Raw genomic sequence first — 14,781 nt, forward strand, 5'->3', positions numbered from 1 at the left:
AACTGGTTAAAGGATATAAAGATTGAAAGTTTCAAATTTGCAAATTTTACTAAATTTTCATCAAAATTCTGATATTTTTCCAAATAAATGCAAAACATATTGACCTAATTTTCCCACTAACATAAAATACTACAATGTGTCATGAAAAAACATTCTCAGAATCAGTGGGATACTTTAAAGCCTTCCAGAGTCATTAAGATTAAATTTGGCTTTGTCAGTAAAGCCCCCATCTCACATAACGAGATTGCTAGCGAGATCGCTAAAGCGTCACTGATTTTGTGACGCAACAGCGACCTCGCCGCGATCTTGCTACATGTGACGCGCAGCGGCGACTGGCCCCCCGCTGGATATCGCTGATCATGCTCGAATGTCCTGGGCCATTTTTTCATCGCATCGCTGTGTTTGATGCCGACGAGCGTCTCAGGGACGCAGGCAGGAATTATTCAGAATAGCTGCTGTGTGACAAGGTACCAACGACCGCCAAGGTCGTTATACGGATCGCCGGATCGTTGCTGCGTCGCTGAAGAGATCTGCCTATTTGGCAGCTTACTAGCGACCATTTAGCGATGCACCAGCGATCCTTACCAGGTTGTATCGCTGTCGGGATCGCTGGTACGTCGCTATGTGAAATGGGACCCTAAGGGGTTAGTAACTTCATTGATTGCATGGCAAGGCGCACAAGTGCGTATAATATATATGAGAGTAAATCATTGCACACATGAGAAACTGACATTGACAGTACATGTATGGCGCAAGTTGGAAGCAGGTGTATGGAGTGAGCCCAGCAGGTAATAGGACCTGTCTCTAGAAATCACAGGTGGCACAAAGCAAAAAATAAGCTGTTGCAGAGCTCCATTGACCAAAAAAAATTAAAACGTTATGGGTCTCGGAAAATGGAGACACAATTGCAAAAAAATTTTTAAAAACTTCTGATGATTTTTTTTAAACTCTAAAATAATAAAACAAGCTTGACATGTTTGGTATCACCGTAACCGTTCTGATGAGCAGAATCATACTACAAGGTCATTTTTACCACAAAATGTAAATGTTAAAAACAATTCTCAAAAAGCAGTATCAGAATGGTGTGTCTTTCACAATTTCCTCGCACTTGGAATTTCTTTCTATGTCGACAGAAAAATAAAAAAATTATGGCACTGGTTAGGGAGGAAAAAATGAAAATGCAAAAACGGAAATTGTCCATGTCAGGAAGAGTTTAAAGGGTAAAAGAAATCAGAAGGCATGTGACTAAAGCATTATGCAACACCAAAGCCTAAACAAATCCACAAATAAGCATAAAAATATAAAATAATATTACTTATAAAGCACAGAAAGAACAACAAAATACAAATAAATGAAATGAACAAAAAGTGCTCTAACAAATGTATCAACTCAGTACCATAATACAAGCAAATCTCAGCCCCATCCCTTTTCTTTAGTAACATATAGGACCAAAGAACCTCTGACACACAAAAACTGAGAACATAGTACACCTGAGTGCTGAAATTATTGCCACATACAAAGAATGTCTTATGGCAACAACAACAGTTGAAAAATAACAGCTGAAAATAAAAAAGGCAGAAGTGGGGATGAACCCATCACATACATCTTGAATATTAGTAGAGGGAAGGGAAGGGGCTGGGCTTTGTGCGTGTTAAGGTGCTGACCCCTGTGTTACTGAGCACTTTAGTGCATATTAATTGCTGTGTTGTCCTTTATGTACTTTATGAATAATATCGCTTTTCTATTATATTTGTATGGTAATTACTTTTGTCAGGGCATCTCTGGTGCTGTATAGTGCATTCTTCACACCCTCGTGGTCTCTTTTTTGCTTTAAACAGCTGAAAACCATAAGTAGTTATCTGTTAAATGATTTACGCCATTTCTCTGGCACAGCAAAGGGACCGAATTTGGTTTGTCGCTCATTATATTTGTTTGTAAATTTTGTACTCTTGTCACTTTTGAAAAATGGTGAGTAAAGGGGGCAGGTTACTGTGAAAAATTTGCTATACTTTATGCCAGAAATTGAAGCAAATTGTAGCTCAAATCTATGATTTTATATGATTTATGATACATGGAACATCTAAGATATGCCAAATTTATTTAAAGGCATGCACCTCTTAATTAAATTGGCACTTTGTACTTCAGGTAACGTCAAAACAGCATAATGTACTAGACTCAATAAATTCCCCATAAATTTAAAATGTACTTGGAACATCCTTTGCTGCTAGACCAGACTTGGGTATATTTTGAAACATCAAGTCTTCAACAAAGTTGGAAACAAACAATTCTCTAAAATATCATTGTATGATGTGTCATTGATTTTCTTCACTAGGTTAGTGGGCCCAGACCAGTCAATTAAAGTCACAGTCAGATGTCCGGTGTAAAAAACATGTTTCACCACTCTAGACAACACATTTTACAGCTCCAATGGTGTTGCTCTATAATATTCTTAGCACTTTGTATGGCAATTTCAGTTTTGTATCCAGTATCCAGTTGTGTCATGAAAATAGAACCCAGAGATCTCCAGTGGTACGATTCTCATGTTACACTTTCCAGAGGTGATTGAGAAATCAACATTTAAGGACAGATTGTTTTTGTTTTGTGCTCATCGGCACTTACTAGTCCAAAATCTTGATGGACTCAAGGTCAAAAGACAATCATTGAATTTGGTTGTCTCTTGTGTGACTGGTTTACTCTTGCTTCCAACAATCATATTACTAAAACTTCATAAGGTTTTCTTTACATATCAATTCACTAGGTTTATCTCTTACTATCTTTTACAGACAGCAATTTTCTACTGGCCAATGGTCAGGTCCAACATGGTTTCCCTATTGTCTACTGCTCCGATGGCTTCTGTGATCTCACTGGTTTTGGTCGCACAGAGGTCATGCAAAAGAACTGCTGCTGCCGTTTCCTTTATGGGGTGGAGACTAGTGAGACTGTCCTTCAGGGTATTGAAACTGCTCTGGATGAGAAGCAGGAGTACCAGGCTGAGGTCTGCTTCTACAAAAAAGATGGTGAGTTCATAATTTCTCCACTTATTCTATGTGTTGGTAAGAATCGATTCACATGACCCAATCTATTGGTCATGTCCGTGATCTCTGTCCTCTGGACGGGAGAACGGCTCTTACCTGATATCATCCGCAGATCCTCTCTTGATTAGCCGGCCTGGCGTGATGTGGTATGTGATTCATGCAACAACAATGACTTCACACCAGGCTTACTAATCAAAAGAAGAGCCACAGATGACTTCAGGTAAGAGGCGGTTCTCACGGCTCGCATCGAGCGTTCAGAGATTACTGATGTGGCCAATGGTCCAGGTCCTTTGAATCAATTCACATCAACTCTAATCACAAGCGATGATATATTCATGCTTGTGTGCAACATTTTCAGTTCCTCAATTGTATCTTCTATGTAAACAGGAGATCTCTTCTGGTGTCTCTTGGATATTGTGCCCATCAAAAATGAAAAAGGCGAGGTGGTACTATTTCTTTTTTCATTCAAGGATGTCACAGAGCATAGAATGAGGGCCCCACATGATAAGAAGGATGGTAAGCATAGCAACTGAAGCTAAAAGGTGAAAAAAAAAATTGTAGGTGCAATGTAGCAAACCTCGACCTCCGTACAAACTAAACGTAGTTTTTGCCTTTTTTGATAGACAAACAAAAGAACCGTCGTCCTGGTGCTTCACATTTCAGCGCAGCAAGAAGGCAGAGCCGAACCATGCTTTGCCACTTAACAGGTCAAGTCACCGGCCGAAACAAAAGTGACATAAAACTTAACAGTGTAAGTACAAAGCTCAAATATCAAGTAAAGTTTTTCAAATAAATAAAAGGTATTAAATCTAGATATTTATAACTGCATAGTTCTTACACATATTATGTGGAGCATAGATAACGATGACCTGAGATGGAACAATGACAACTCTAAAACTGTTGTACTAGTGTTCTTGCCACCATGTGCATATAACAGAATGTATGGCCACATGGATGGGAGCCTGCCTGTTGCTCATTTTAAATGAACCTGCCACTTCCAGAAATACTATTTACCCGCAGATATAGTGGAAATTTGCAGGAAATAGCATTTAAATTATGTCTGGCTGCCTTACTGGAGCCATGGTGAGAAAATGAAGTTTTATTCTTATAGCCGTTCGCTTCACGTCATCGGGGTGGTGAAGGGAGCTTTTGCTGTCACCGCTCACTACACTGTAATCATTTTGATTGGCAGGCAGCTCTGCACACTTATACTGGACAACAGGGGAGTGATAACTATATAGTGAGCGGTGATTGATATAGTTCTCTGAACTGTCCAGATGACTGGAAGCAAGCGACTGCAGGTAGAATAAAACTTTATTTTCTCCCTGTAGCCGCTGCTCGAGAAAGTTAGTCAGACATGGGTTAACCACTATTTACCTGCAGCTTATCACTATATCTATATATAGTCTTTTTAGGACAGAGGAGAACATTCAGACAAGGCATGTAAGCACCGTTTCATGGCAGTGCTAGACCCTACTCTCAATTTACAGTGTGCTCTTTGGTGTACATGCAGTACTTGTACTAGGAAAGGGCTGAAGAAAATCTCAATGTTCAAAAATATATAGTCTTCCACTGTGCAAGATGTTTTCTATATTACGATTGCAACCACATCGTATTACACTCTATTGTATTCCCCCAGTTTATTACTGTATGAATAAAGGGAGCTGAGAGACCCTCCCTCAGAATCTGTTATGCACTTTGTAAGGATATCTCTTGTCTGTCAGTGAAGTTCTTAGGACTCATACTCATCTACCAGAAAAATGGAAGAGTACAATCCAATAAAAAATGGGGCGATAGCTAGACAAAGAGCATGGGTCAAGGGAGGGGTTTTTGAGGATGTTTTGAGGCATGTTTGAAGCATGAGGGAAATATACCAGTTGTTAGTGATAGGTTGAAGAGATGGATAAGGGTTGGGATGAAGACTGTGGTGAGGTTTGTGATGAGGTGGGACGGGATCGGGTCAAGATTACAGGTGGTGAGATGTTATTTGGAGAGTAAAGAGAAAAGGTGATCTTCTGTAATGGTGGAGAAGCTGGTTTTGGAGGAGGAGGGCTGAGTAGTTTTGAGCAGGAGCTGTGTGGCTGTAGGCCAAAGCTTTCTCTGATGTTATCAGTCTTCTACTTGAAGAATGAGGCAAAGTCTTCAGCTGAAAGGAGAGGAGAGGGAGGAGGTGCTGGGGAACAAAGGAAGGAATTGAAAGTTTTGAATAGCGTTTAGGGTTGTAAGACAACATGCATGACACTGGTCCCACTTTCCTGCACCGAAATCGGACCTTTTTTTAACGGTGATGGGTATGAGCCATTAAAGTCAATGTGTTTTCAAAAAATTATCTATTGTTTGCAATTTGGTGTTAAAAGTATGTATTTTTTGGCAATTTTTTCATATCATGATCTTTATTTTAAAAAAAATTGTATTCTTGCATTTTTCCCACTACAACAGATAAGGTAATAGTCTGTTCATAGTGATTAAAGGGGTTGTCCACTACTCTGCATTGTCTCTCCGGGGCTTGTGTGTTATTATTTGTCATGCAATCCCTCTGAGCAATCAGTGCTGGCTGTATGTATATGTATGTGATATGCCCGAAGGGAGGGAGAACGAAGCCAGCGCTGATTGGTTACAGGGATCGCATGACGTAACAATAACATGCGAGCCTCTGGAGAGACAGACCCGACACCGCAGGAACTGCGCTGGCACTGGATGTACAGTAAGTGTGTTATTATTTTACTGGGGGTAAACATACAATTGAGAACAGATTGTCCAAGTAGTGGACAACCCCTATAATGTCCATGTGGATTTCTTGAAACAAGAAGTTAGAATCTAGAAAACCCTTAGTGACCAGTGTTAGAATTACAAGATTATTTATTTATTTTTAATATAGATTGTGATATAGGTAGAAAAACATTGAAAACATTGTTTTAAAAATATATTTAGTGCAAAAACCTGATTTAAACAATAGGTCATTTTTCTGATGACACAATCTTTTTAAATACCTTTAGTTTTTTACATAGTTACATAGGACCTAGGTCCATCAAGAAGAACCTTTCTCTACCAATTGTACGTTTTGTCACTAAATTATGTATAATCAGCTTTTAAAAAAGCTGTCATAGTGTCTGCCATTACCACCATTTGTGGTCGGCATTCCACAATCAGACTGCTCTAACTGTAAAGAACCCTTTCATATTTAGTTGCTGAAATTGTCTTTCCTCCACCCGAAATGAATGCTCCCTGATCCTCAGAGTGGTCTTTGGAAGGTAAAAGTCATGTACCAGTCCTTTGTAACTATTACACATGTAAATGAGATCTCATCTGAGGCATTTTTTTTAAACTAAACAAGCCCAACTTTTCCAACCTCTCACCATATGAGAGGCCTTCCATCCCTTGTAATAATCTAGTTGCCCGCCTTTGAACTGACTCTAATTTCTGAATATCCTTTTTAAAATGTGGGGCCCAAAACTGGATCCAATATTCTAGATGTGGCCTCACCAGTGATTTATAAAAAGGTAATAATACGTTGGGATCGCGGGATTTTATCTTTTTATACATCCTAAAATCTTGTTTTCTTGTTTGCTTTTGCAGCTTCTGCTTGACATTGAGTACTGTTACTCAGCTTACCTGTAACCAGAATACCCAAGTCCTTCTCCTGTTCTGTATTCGTGAGCACACTACCATTTAATGTATATGCAGTGATGGGATTACTCCGTCCTAGGTACATTTGTAATAACCACAGTATGTCACCACGGAACAGAGACAGACCAAAAGTTAAAGGGTTTATTTACAAGGGTCTAAACCTCCTCGCAGGTAGGAAGCAGTGGGGGTTAAACTGGCAAAAGAATGATGAAATAACGGTTTATGAAAACTAGGCAAAGTTATCAAACAGTCAAGGAAGATAGTGGTAATTAACGGGTATTCGTGAAACTTGTCAGTCTGAAGAAATCTTGCTTGAAGGGTCGTCTTCTCCAAAGTCGGCGCCGTCAGCAGCAGCACTTGTAGTCTCTGTAGTCTCTTTAAACGCTGTAGTCTCTGTTAGATGGTAACCGGGATCTCCAGGGTTAAGGTGGAAGGCAGGGGGACACTGGGTCTGACTGGGTCTCCCCTGCTCTGAGTCTCTGCTTTCAAACTAACAGTCTCTCCACCGAAACGATGCTCAGTCTCTTGTTATGCCTCTCTGCTGGAACAATACTCAGTCTTTTGTTAAGTCTCTCTGCTGGAATCAGGGGCTCTGACCTGTCACCGCTGGCACCGTGGCTGCACGCGCGGGTCTCCGTCTCTGCACGGTCAGGAGGACGTCTTCCCCTAATCAGTGAGGACTTCGCTTCACCGTGCTCACAGGCAGCAGTATGTATGTCACGTCCTCCTGTCTTATGTTTCTGGCTGGGAGTGCTCTCCTGTTCTGTCTCCTGCACAAGCTGCTCTGCCCTGAGCGCGCTCTGTCTTCGCGCCCTCTGCCTGCACCCCTTCCTGTCCAGCACAACTTCCTCTTCCCCACTGCTACTGACAGGCCCATGATGCAGTCGGTCCAGGTCCAAAAGTCTTCCTCCTGGCAACCCTACTGCGCAGCTATATGGTTCCGGCCATGGAGCAGAGGAGGAAACCCCTTTCTGGTTCTTCTTATGCTTCACCCCCTTACACATTACTCCACATTTATCTACATTAAACCTCATTTGCCAAGAGTTTGACCAGTCATACATCTTATGCAAATCGATTCAAAATATTGTAATGTCAACGTCAGAGTTCAGTATCCTATATAGTTTGGTGTTGTCAGCAAAGACTGATACTTTACTCTCAATCCCATCCAAAAGGTCATTAATAAAGAGGTTACGGTAATAAGAATCGGTCCTAGCCCAGAACCCTGCGGTCCTCACTAATGACTATATCCCATTTGAAACCGTTCATTTTACCACGCAGTGTACTGGAAAACAGGGGAAAAAAAGCGGTAAGAAATTGTGAAAAAAAATTCTGACATTGTTTTTTGGGAATTGTTTTTACAATGTATATTTTGTGGTAAAAATGACCCTGCAGTATGATTCTACTTATCAGTACAATTACGGCGACACCAAACGTCCAGTTTTTTGATTATTCTAGCGGTGAAAAAAAAAAATCTGAAGTTTGCATTGTGTTGCCATTTTCTGAGACCCATAATTTTTTTTCAGTCAAAGGGCCTGTGTGACGGCTCAAAAAAAAACCTGTAATTTTGGCGTTCTTGATTTTTTTTCCGTTGGTATATCTTTATATTTTATATTTTAATAGATCAGACTTTTCTGAAAGTGGTGATACCGCACAAGTATTTTTTTAATATCTTTATTTTTAATGGGGCAAAATGGGGTGATTTGATATTTTTTTAACTTTATTTTTTTCATATTTTTTAAAACTTTTTCTCACTTTTCGCTTGTTTTGTTAGTCCTTAGAGGGGACTTGAAGCTGTGATCGTATGATCATTTGTGCTATATACACAGGAATGCCACAGCATGGCTGCATATAGTGAAAACCATGGTTACCTTTGGAGCCCAGCCACAGTCAAGGTCTCAGCGGAGCTCTGTAATGACAAGCATGGGGGTCTTCATCAGACTCCAGCTGTCATAGCATCCCATCAAAGACCTGCAATGTCACGGGTGCGCCGATGGGTGCATGGAATGTCGCACCCACATGCCGTGTGTGTTAAATGTTGCTGTCACAGTTTGACAGTGGCATTTAGCAGGTTAACAATTCAGGGCTCCTTGTTAGAGGCAGGTCCTCGCTGTGATATCCAGCCATGACCTGCCAGGTATGGGGCAAGCTCACCCTATGAGCCCGCTCTATACACCCACTTCCGACTTGCGCCGTACATGTACGTCAGATGCCACGTAGGGGTTAAAGGAGGTGTTCCAACGGTTTAATGCATGTAATTGGGGTTATACATTTTTTGGGGATGTCACTCATAATTTGCCTTCTATTGCCTCAGTGTTATAATGTGTATAGCTAGCTGCAGAATGAGTTAACTGAGAATCTGTAAAGCGCTGTGGAATATGTTGGCGCTATATAAAGATTAATATTATTATTATTTATTATTATTAGAATCCGTCAGTCAGTTGCTATGACAGTCTGATGAGTAGATTGTAATTCTTTTATCAGCCCTTTCCTGAGCTTCTCGCAGCTGATTTATGGCCACAGACCATTCAAAGTCGAAGGTACTGGGAACAAAAGGATTGTAAAAACCAAATGGTGCAAAATTTTTAAGGAAACCCAATTGTAAAAATGATTTTTAGCCCCAAATTCATGCATTGAACTAAAAATAAAACACCCATTAAACTGTCCCTACTACTTTTCAAATACACATGAAATCCTTAGATACCCCATGAATGCCAATACAGGAAAGCAGTGAAGCTGGCACCCTGCGCCAGGCAGATATAGGATTTTTCGCTAACAGATGTTGCTTTGCTAAATAACCTTCGGCAGATCCTATCAGTCTCTCCATTAACCTCTGTTCTCTAATCTGGTCCCACCAGTCGGCTTTGATAAGGCTGTTTTGTATGAGTACAGCAGCGAAACATTTGGTGCTTTTGTAATAGTCAGATGTATCTACTGCGAAGCCCCCCCAGAAAAGTCAGACCTGGCCTAATCTGATTAGAACAGAAAGTGTAGCAGATAAGCAGGATTATGGTACTCAATGGGCAGGATCAAAGGCGCAATTTGATTGGACCCTACAAGATTTCAGATCAGGCAGTGCTGACAATGTGACAGTGAGATGGCGAAGTGTAAGCGATAGATCTCCTAATGGTGATAGAACGAAGACAGCCGGTGACACTGTGACCTCTGTCAGATAAATGTGACCGGAAGACACACAACATCACGCTAAGAGAACCGCGCCAATTATCTGCTTCTATTGTTACCCTGATGGATCTTGAATTTCTTTGACTGTCTGCCCTTTAAGTCTAACTGGGTATCCCAGTAATCTAAGACATATATAGCAGAGTCAAGTTTGATATTTAAAGGAAACCTGTCAGGACTATTTTAATACTGAATAAAGTGGTGTGGCGTCCTAGTACAACAATAAATATGATGCATAAGTAGTTGACACACTGGCGTTTGTCCACTCGAAGAAAGAAAATATTCCCAGATGCAGCAGGTGATGAACAGGCTCTGTGCCGGTGCCTGTTAAAAAATGTTAAACTGATAAATAAAGAAATACACCGGGAGAAAAAAAAAGGAAGAATCCGGTTGCCGGATACTCACTTAGTGGTGTGGGAAGAATCTCGCAGTCAAAGATGTTTTCTCAGAATCAGAGATGTTTCACACTGTCATAATAACCATGAATCCGTATATAAAAAACTGCTGGATAAAGAGTAAAAAGCCAAATTAAATTAACCTGTTTTGCATAATTATGAGCAATTCAACTGGGCCTGTAGCACTCACTTGAGTTTGTCTGTACAGTCCAGAAAAAAAAAAGAGGTGCTGTGGTCGATACAACCAATGCTGAAGCAACAGGATTAGAGGGTTACCCAGGTGAATTGCTCACAATTATGCAAAACAGGTTAATTTAATTTGACTCTTTAATCTTTATCCAGCAGTTTAATTGACTGCGAGATTCTTCCCACACCACTAAGTGAGTATCCGGCAACCGGATTCTTCCTTTTTTTCTCTTCCCAGTAAAGCGCGGTGTATTCCTTTATTTATCAATAAATATAAGATAAGATAATCCTTTAATCGTCCCACCATGGGGAAATTCAGAGCATTACAGCAGCTAGGCAGGAACAAGTACAGATACAGATGCATAAAGGCATTACATTGACAGTAGGTAGGTACAAATACGAAAAAAAAAAAATATGATGCCTTTTTTCTACTAGTAGACCAATGCACCGCACAAGGCATATCTATCCCCATTTGTAATGACTCCATATAATATATGAGTGTCGCTTTTTGTATTGAAGAACTGAAATAAATGAACTTTTTGATGATATTCTAATTTTGTAAGATGCACCTGTTTGTATAGAAATGTTATAATTGTTTCTGCTAAACCAGCACTAGGTAATACTGTTATAAACAATTACACAATATATAATCCTCTATAACTAATAATACCACTATAGAAGGCTGATTTAATGCTGCCACAACACAATTATGCCCATCACCATTACATACTGGATAGCACAATGGCTGGTGTACTGGGTTCAAATCCCATCAAGGACATCTGCAAGGAGTTTGTATATTCTCCCCATGTTTAAATGGGTTTCCTCCGGGAGCTCTGGTTTACTCCCACACTCCAAGACATACTGATAGGGAATTTAGATTGTCAGCCCCATCTGGGACAGCAATGATAATGTATGTAATGTGCTGCAGAATTAATGGCGCTATATAAGTAAAATAATATTTCATACTTCTAATGAACAAAACACACTATGCAAAGATCAGTATTATCACTGTACACATACAATTACATAGCGGCTGAACTGCACCACCATATTGTTACTAAATAAAAAATTAACCATTATAAAAAATACATATTAATCAGTGACCATATAGCTGTCGATACCAAATCTGCAGACCACGTGAGGGATTATAGTACAGGCGAATCTAGTGACTGACAGATGACATTACTTCTGATTGGACTTGCTCACTTCTCCCGTATTTACCATATGGCTCAGACATCATGACTTCTCCAACTTAGGCATATATAAGTTCTCACACTTCTGGCACCATCCACGCTTATTCCCAACCTACATAACCTGCCTATCTTGCTGCTACCCGTAATGTTGTACAACTGTGATTTGGAACAACTGAACACTAGTTAAATACGTAATAATGATATAGTAATGATGTCCACCCTCACACTACCTGTACTGTTCCCTTGGAGACCGGTGGCAACAGCCTGTGATGTCGTATGGAGGAGGGTTCGAACAACGAAGCAGGAGTGGCCATTATAGTTAACAAAAAGTCTTTAACTGAGAAGTTGAAGGATATCTGGAATCAGACAGGGCAGTATTCACACTTGGATTCGACAGTTTTCATGTACATGGCAGTACTTTACATCTCACAATCACACGGTTACATATTTACAGAATCCTTCTGTCCTACTTCCTGCACACCGGCTGAAGTAGCTACATTTCCAGATGCTCCCATGAGGCAAGCATCCAACCCGCAGAGGCCAGATGTTACAGCATAGTGGATGGGATTTCATGAAATCCCATGCCCACTATGCGTGCACTGACACCCGCGGCTTTCCTGCGGAGATGGACATGCGGCACTTCTTTCCCAGAGGCTCACACAGGGAGAGCATGTGATTGTATTTCCTGTTTTTCCTGTGTCTGTTTATGATAGAAGCAGCCTGCTGTAGATGCTGCACAGATAGAGACACACAAATGATTTATTCCTGGTCTATCAAGCTTGTCATACTGTATATTGTTCCTGTTTGTTCCTTAATAAAGAAGCTCTGTAGTGACACGCTTGGAGAGTATCCTGAATAATCCGATACCAACACGTTATGGGTTATGGGCCCAGAGTGACACAGAACTCCAGAGTAACACAGCAACAGAAGACCAGAGCAAAAAGTAGCACAGAGCAACAGAGAAGATGTCCACTAGCAGCAATCCTATCAAGTTCTCAGTGTCAAGCCTCACTAACCAGAACTACAAGACCTGGAAATTCAAGGTGAAGATGCTGCTCAGAAAACGTACTGGAAATATACTCAAGAGCAAGTGCTTCATCCATTACCAGATGATTGGCTAGAGAAGGATCGGGAAGCACAGAGCAGAATCTCCATCAGTGTGGATAATAATTAAATTGTGCATATATGCAAATGTGCAACTGCAATGGAGATGCGGGATGAGTTAGGCTGGGGCCACACTGCGTTATGGCAGTCCGTTTAACGGACTGCGTTACACCTCGGTATAACGCGGTGTAACGCAGTCCGTTAAAGCTGCCATTGACCCCATAATGTGGCGCATCGTGACGCATGCCGTTATATGTCTGAGGCTCCGTCACCGCTAGTGCTGATGAATCATCAGCGCTAGCGGCATAGCATAACGCATATCACGTTATGCTATAGCGTTAACGCAGCCCGTCAAAACTATGTATTGAATGGGCTGTGTTAACGCAATGTGAACCTGGCCTTACAGAAAGTGCATGAAAGATCAAATCTCAACAATAAGCTTTATCTCATGAGGAAGCTGTATCAGTCTAAGCTAAGTGATGGACAGAATATGCAGGACTATATAAGAAACACCCTTGAGATTGTGGAGTGTCTCAGGGGTATTGGAGATTTTCATGTTGCTGCATTTCTATTAAGTGGTCTTCCAGAGAGTTATGCACTAGATGCATGGCCAGATAATGAGCTGACACTAGAGTATGTTAAAGGTAAACTTGTGGATGAATTCAAGAGAAAAACGCAGCATGTAAGCAGCAGTAATGAATCCAGAGCAGAAACCGCATTAAAGACACAGGATTTCCCTAAATATAAGAGCAATCTAAGAGAAACTTGTGAATGTTTTGTCTGTAAAAAGCCTGGCAACCTTAAAGCAGACTGCAGAATTTGGAAAGCAAGAACGAGTCACCATAAAAAGGCAGAACAGTCATCAAAGGGTTAAAACAGCTGTAAAGGAAGATTCTGCATGTGTTGAAGCTGCATTGAATGCCAGTACAGGCCCATCTGCAAAGCATATATGGTGTATAGATTCTGGTGCAAGCAGTCATATGAGAAATAACAAGGATTTCTTAACTGACCTTAATGAAAGCAAGTCAGAAAGGTAATCTTAGCTAGTGGTCACTATATGACTTCAGAAGGAGTAGAGACAGCTACCTCCACTGTCCAGTTTCCTCAGCACAAAGCAGAAAGATCCCAATAAAGGATGTTCTCTATGTTCCCAGTCATGAAAGCAATCTTCTGTCAGTAAAGAAGCTCATGCAAAAGGGGAATGTAGTTATTTTTAAAGATAATAGCTGCATCATCTCAAAGAAGGGTCACACTCTTGCAGAAGTAAAAATCCAACATGAACTTTATCAGCTAAAATGTAAAGAAAGAGTGTTCAGTGCTAGACAAGATTTCCATAAGAACTGTATCCATGTATGGCACAGATGACTTGAGCACAGGGACCCAGAGGCAGTAAGGAAGCTAGCTCAACTTGCAAATGGTATTGAAATCAACCAGTGTAGTCAAATGAGGAAGTGCACTAGCTGTCTTAAAAGGAAAATGTCCAGAAAATTCTTTCCTAAAATAAGCACCACTAGATCTGCACAGCCTCTGGATCTGATACATACAGATGTATGTGGTCCAATGAGTGTTCAAACTCCTAGCAAGAAGAGATATTTTCTCAGATTTATTGATGACTACTCCAGATATACAGTGGCCTACCTGCTTCACAGTAAGTATGAAGTTCCACAGAATCTTGAAGAATGTCTTGCTGTAGTGGTTAATAAATTTGGAAGAATGCCAAAAGCCCTAATATACAAGTGGTAAGGAGCAAACCATTTTGAAAAAGGATGGAATCGTGTTCCAGACTACCATTCCTTACAACCCAAAACAAAATGACATTGCAGAGAGAAAGAACTGTACTCTCTGAGAAAGTGGAAGAAGTATGTTGTTTGATGCAAATCTACTTACAACGTATTGGGGAGAAGTCATCATGACAGCTTGCTACATTCAAAACAGAATACCAGGTAAAGCCACAAGTAAAACTCTATATGAGCTATGGAACTGCGAGAAGCCTAAACTGAAGCATCTCAGTATATTTGGAAGAAAAACGTTTGTGTATGTTCCCAAAGAAAAACGTTCCAAGTG

At 40.6% G+C, this 14,781-nt stretch overlaps 1 protein-coding gene across 1 annotated transcript in view; it reads left to right on the forward strand.

The window, feature by feature from the left end:
• KCNH4 (potassium voltage-gated channel subfamily H member 4) overlaps positions 1-14,781 on the forward strand; it is a 54,410-nt gene that overhangs the window by 3,660 nt on the left and 35,969 nt on the right. Inside the window, exons 2-4 of the mRNA XM_073572276.1 lie at positions 2,784-3,017; positions 3,423-3,551; positions 3,659-3,786. Coding sequence (XP_073428377.1) covers positions 2,784-3,017; positions 3,423-3,551; positions 3,659-3,786 — 491 coding nt within the window. The remainder of the gene's footprint in view (positions 1-2,783; positions 3,018-3,422; positions 3,552-3,658; positions 3,787-14,781) is intronic.

Source organism: Dendrobates tinctorius, unplaced genomic scaffold, assembly GCF_039654945.1.
Source record: "Dendrobates tinctorius isolate UK_male_01 unplaced genomic scaffold, ASM3965494v1 ptg000032l, whole genome shotgun sequence".
In the NCBI taxonomy this organism is placed as follows: Eukaryota; Metazoa; Chordata; class Amphibia; order Anura; family Dendrobatidae; genus Dendrobates; species Dendrobates tinctorius.